Below are 6,000 nucleotides of genomic sequence, written 5' to 3'. Positions count from 1 at the left end.
GGGCAGGGCGGCTAGGGTCTGGAACCAACTTCCAAGAGAAGTGGTGCAGGCTCCTACCCTGGGGGGTTTTTAAGAGGAGGTTAAATGAACACCTTGCTGGGGTTGTTTGACCCCAGTACTCTTTCCTGCCATGGCAGGGGGGTCGGACTAGATGATCTGCTCAGGTCCCTTCCAACCCTAGAAACTATGAAACTATGAAGTATATATTTTGAAAGACTGAGTATTAACTCAAACTGTAATTGAATATTCAGAAGTACTGAAGGGTGGTAGTTTCAACTGTTCTGGCAGTTGTGGTAAATCTGTCCAGTACCTACTGTGGTACACAGAATGCATGTCAAGGGGTTGACTAAAATGAAAAAGACACTGGTAATAGAAGTAAGCTGTAAATATAGGGGGAGTATAACACTAAACCTAGATAGGATTCACAAGCTCCCATCCAGTACCATAGCAAGGAAGTTTGGTTCCCAGGGCAAGCCCACAGCAGAAGCCCATCCTCGCCCTGTGCACAGATCCAGAGGGAACACGCCCTCCCCACCCCCCAATTCTAGCCAGAGAGCGCAAGCAGCAGCAAGAGCCATCCTCCCCCAAGCCCCCACAAACGAGTCACTGACGGCTCCATCCCAAGCCCTGCTGGGCAGTGCCTGTTGGCACCCCTTTGCTTCAGCATCCGGGGGGGGGTCATCTCCCCCTTGCCTCCCCCCTCTTGCTACGGAACCACTCCCACCCTTTCAGGCAGCTTAAAAAAATAGTATTATTAAATAAGGAAGAAAAGAACAAAGTTAAATGTCGTAAAAGCACTCCCTTTCAAACTGCATGCCAAATAATCACATGGCTCCAGCATCAACTCTTTGCATAATTCTAGAAACAATGTTAATACTGTTAGAAAGCCATAAAAGGTAATGTTACACTTTAGAGTGCTACAAAAAGAGATGTTTTTCTTAAATTTCAGATTAAGAATATTCAAGATGTAAATGCTTGTTCCTATACGTAGCAATCTTCAATTGGGCTTAACATTCTACCAAAACACTTTAAAAAAAAAATGCTAAAAAGGCTCTATCATGAACTTTCAACAAATCTATTTTTAAGTCCTGCTATTACTGTTTCAAGAGCAAGATACCAAAGCAAAGTTTCCCACTCACCTATTCTGCTCTTCAAGTTTAGCCAGTAATTCTAGGTCGTCTGGACTCAACTGTGATGGTGAGGACGGCGATAGTGCTGGTGTAGAGGGAGTGGTAGAGGAGGATATAGTGTGTAATGAGGCAGATGGACTTGCCACCTGACTGGCCATTTGACTGACAGTGTGCGATACAGTGTTCTTCACCCATGAGAGAGTAGAACTCAGCTTTCCTGCAACCTTGTCTGTCGCCACCTGCAAGCAACAGAAAAAAAGTTGTTGCTAAAATTCAGAGATACACTAAATTAGTCTGCCATTTATTCTCTATTTTATAAAAAGCACAATTTCAGATTATCTTGTTTCTAAGAATACACGTTGTTAAAAGCAGTGAATGAGATGTATATGCAAGTATGATAGCAAGATGCTAAGGGGGAACAAGTCCAATCCATATGCTGCAGATGAACAAAGGATACAGAAGAAAGTGCTCAGAGACGATCACAAAACTTGATTTTCAATGTAGAAGTGCCCATGAACACAGAATCAGCTAAAACTTTCACAGTATAAAAATCAAGATCCTATCAAGACATGCTGGTCAAAGTGACAACAAAACCAAGAAGAGGAAAACATACTACTGACAATAAAACTTTACCCAAAGTGGCATACAACCAAGCAAATACTCCCAGACTATTAATGTTTCTCGCACTCTCACCATCCTCTCCAAATGCAAAAGGACTGGGTGGAACTTGGGTCAATAAGAGCAATGTTTTATAACAAATAAAAGTAAAACCCTTCTGACCCCTACCATCATTAAGAAAACAGTAGTTTTGGAAGTATGCCTATGAACCTGGAATACAAGTCTACTTTCAGAAATGGATCATGGAAAGATTGCTCTAAAAGCCCCATGCTGGTCTTCACAGAATAACTAAGAGAAGTCAAATTCACAAGTCAAAAGGCACACTCCCATGTCCATACTTGAAATTCCACCAGCAAAGAAAGCTAAGTGGCTTTGATCTGTAGTGATCCATCTTCTCAGCAGTTTTAAACCAGTGGTATTTCTCACTCTAGCCCAAGTTATCAACCTAAAGAAAGTGTAGTCCACATCGAAAAATATATCACAGAAAGATGGCTGGCACAAGTCAAAGGTTACTCAGGGGAAAACAGTAGGTCTAAGCAAAAATTTTCTAGGCAGTCACACTGCTGACTTAAGCATCTATAGACTGCTTCAAATTGATGCGCTGTCCAGGGGTTGGCATAAAGACTGCTTGTGGCAGAACCACACTCAGAACCTCAAAGGCAAGCCTTTCTTTGGGGGATAGGGAGTCTTACAAACCGTACAACTTCTTAATGCATATTTCTATTGCCAGGTGCTGCTTTCAAAACAATACACCGTGTGTTGTGGGAGGAAATAGATACTTAAGATTTGAAAAAAGCAAAGATCATTCAAATCCAAATCCCACATGCCCAAATAAAAAGGGAGAGGAAAATATAACCCAAAATATAACAACATTCGCTAAAATTAGTGAGGCCTCAATTCTAGCACTTACTGTTGGGAAGTGGCACTAAAACTGAAAGCTTAAACCTACTAGTCTACATGAAAGAAATCTGTGCGTCCACACACATACCTTATATACCAAAGATGCATCTTTTGCAGCTTACAGCAATAAGACAACTTTAGCTATTCTAACCCTGAAGGCTCAATTTAGGAATACCAAATTAAATTGCATTTTGTTAATGCTTCATTACTTGACTTAGCACCATTTACTAGCCATAGAACTCCATCCAAGTCTTAGCGATGACAAAATTCTCCAAGACATTACAGGTTCAACTTTATGTCCCAGCTTTCCAAAACAAAACAGATAATGGAAATTTTAAAGATACAATCCATGTTTTCATCTGCTTGTATATGTATCATTTTCAACTGTGTATCTACTTTATAAAAAAAGATTTTTTTATTCAGACAAAACTAAGATTTCATGCTCTAACTGGGTGTTGGTTTTGCATTCGATAAGATATTTGATATTAGACGGCACTTCAAATAACTGATGTTTTAATACAGAAAAAGTTAATGTTTTACTCTAAGTAGGAGCAACAAGCTACAGAAATCTCTCTAAATAAAGTATATGGCACCAGTTTTCAGGAAAGATCTTCACTGCTCCCTGCTTTTCCTTTCTATTTAACTGCAGCAAAGCTCACTTATATAACCTGTCATAATGAGAATTCCTTGCTGGATTTGATTTTTTTTGTTTTGTTTTTTGTTTGTCATATTGAAGGAAAGTTATGTGGAATACCCTGGGAGAATAAGGAATGGACATTCAAGGGGCATTAAGATAAAAGATAGCTCACATACCTCATAGGATGTTGAAGGGACTGATTAATTTGTCAAAGGCTTTAAACTGCAAAAAAAATATGGCAAAGTACCACAATTCATCCAAATTTAATGTAGACAGAATTAGGTCTCATCATGAAAACTACATAGAGAAGATTATAAAACCCCTGAGTAATAACTTATCTAAAACAATCTTATCATATACATTATAAACATCTGGATTTGGAATGATGCACTACAAGTTTCTAAAAGAGGAACAGAAAGAGACAGCATAAGACTGGGGGACAGGGCAGGGAAGAAGAGGGGCATTAGTTTTAAGGTAAGCATCTGCAAGGCCTATATCAAAAGTCAAAACAAAGCTGCTCAAGTTGACAATTCAGTCATCATTAGTTATATGCTGAGATTGGACTGCATTGGGGACCTGGGATGCTGTTTAAGGCCTGACCATGAGTTAACAAGAATCTTAGGGCATCTTTACATGTACTCTGGGATGGGGGTTGGGGCATATTAATTACAGCAGCTCTTGAGAACCACTTTAATTAAAGCACCCACAGTATCTCATGTATTCAACATCCTGCACGTCAAAATGGTGATGGGGGGCACTTTAACTAAGGCTTCAACAAGCTTTAGTTAAAGTGCCCCTGCCATTATTTTGAAGCACAGGGATGCTGAACAGTGGCAATGCATAGAAGGTGCACAGGGGTGCACGTGCACCCCCTGACTGGCCATGCTCACCACTTAAGCATCGGCGGGGGCAGGTGGCAGCACTGGTGCCCCCTCTGCAAGCACTAGCTGGGGAGTGGAGCACTGTGGCGCTGCCAGAAGCGGCTACTTCCAGAAGTAGCTACAGCAGTCAGCCCCACCCCCTGGGTCAGCGAGATCAACCGTGGGGGTGGGGGGCAGACAGGGAGGGCCCCCAACGGGTTGCTGGGGGGACACATGTCTTCTTGACTAAGGTGGCAGCAGTCATCCATGATACTGAATACACTTGACGCCAAAGCTGCTGGAGTCTAATTAGCACGTCAGAGAAGGCATCAGGGCATGTGTATAGGTTCCTTAAATTTAACTCTAAATAGTAGTATCACTGTATTACTCTGTGCTCAAATGTTACATAAAAGAAAGTTTTATAAGAATAAATTATGTATGCTAAAACATCAGGAAAAAAGTAGTCAAGGAAACTCAAAAAATCAGAATAATCAAATCACAGTAACCAAACCCAATAGTATTAGTATAAACAATTACTGTCTCACTACAGATGATGGGGAAAATTCAGAGCATGAAGTATCAGTAAGAATTCACAACAAAACTTACACAAACTTTACTATTAAAAAAAGCAGCATTCAAGTGTGCAAGTCAAAACACATATCCTTACACAAAGTAAGCTTTGTAGGCAGCAAAAAGGCCCCAGGTCAAAGCTATAATATAGCTTTAGAGAAAGCATATAAATGAACTTCTTACAGAGACAGATACTTAAACCTTTTCCTGGTTGTGAACTTTAACTTTTGCTAATTCTCCATTCCTACTATCATTATAAAAAAAAAACAAAAAACCAAACCTTCAAAATATGTAATGAACAAAATTGTGCTACTCACTCCCTGCATTTGTCTGCAGAGATGTTAAATCCCTTTGACCAAAGGGGCCTTAGTCTTAAGACTGAAGCTGTAAGCCGTTAAAACAGAGATGGTCCATCATTATCCTAGTTCTGTTGCACTGTAAGTACTTAACATTTGTTGAAGTTTTGGAACTTTGACAATAAAGAAAAGAATGATCTATTTTAAAGCTACATCAGCCAGTGGAGATGGAGTTATTTTACCCGTCTACTTCACCACTATTATGACTTAACAGTATTTTAGGTACCATCCCCCTTTCTAATTTCAGTTTATCAAAAACAGACACTGAGGGTCTGAGAAAGTACATAATATCACTTCTGTCAGGGCGGGGAAGCAAGTCCAGATATCTACTGAGATTTCCTAAAAATCTGAGATACTCTAGCACATCCACTAGACACAGATGAACAAGTCCTGAATTACATGCGCATATGCTATTACTATTGCCTCGTGGTTAAGACACTGGAGTGGGACCACAGTGAACTAAAGTTCTTTCCTTGCTTCTTCCAGAAACATCGTTTGTGCACAGTTTAAGAGTAGCCAACATTTATCCCATCTTAAATGCATTCTAAGAAAGCCTGACAAGTGTAACTGTTTACAATTCATTAGCATCTACCAAAATACTATTTTTATAGCAATTAATTGTCTTTTTAGGCTTCAGGTTTTTTCATTACACATTTAAGGTGTTATCTAAAAATCTTTAAAATTCCCAACAGCTGCTTTTCTTTTCCAGTTTATGTTTTCAAATTAGAAATCTCCCTCTCTCAGTACAATAACCAAAACATTTCAGTTTCTCGTAAAAAAAAAAAAAAAAATCACTCCTGCTGCTAACGTATGTGTTTAGGAGGGAAAATGCCTATATTCCTTTGTAGGGGTTGAATGAAAACATGTATGCAAGACTTTCTTTATAGGGAAAAACCACATAAGGTTTCCTAAAAGGGACACCTATCTCA

General features: G+C 39.6%; 1 protein-coding gene across 2 annotated transcripts in view; it reads right to left on the bottom strand.

Moving 5' to 3' along the window:
- Window positions 1-6,000, bottom strand: part of EVI5 (ecotropic viral integration site 5) — a 151,173-nt gene that overhangs the window by 119,817 nt on the left and 25,356 nt on the right. For both annotated transcript variants that reach the window (XM_019531104.1, XM_019531105.1), the window contains exon 2: window positions 1,140-1,369. In XM_019531104.1, the coding sequence (XP_019386649.1) occupies window positions 1,140-1,369 (230 nt within the window). The remainder of the gene's footprint in view (window positions 1-1,139; window positions 1,370-6,000) is intronic.

Source organism: Crocodylus porosus, unplaced genomic scaffold, assembly GCF_001723895.1.
Source record: "Crocodylus porosus isolate Cpor-Errol unplaced genomic scaffold, CroPor_comp1, whole genome shotgun sequence".
NCBI classification, from domain to species: Eukaryota; Metazoa; Chordata; order Crocodylia; family Crocodylidae; genus Crocodylus; species Crocodylus porosus.
This window is presented reverse-complemented; position numbering and strand designations above follow the sequence as displayed.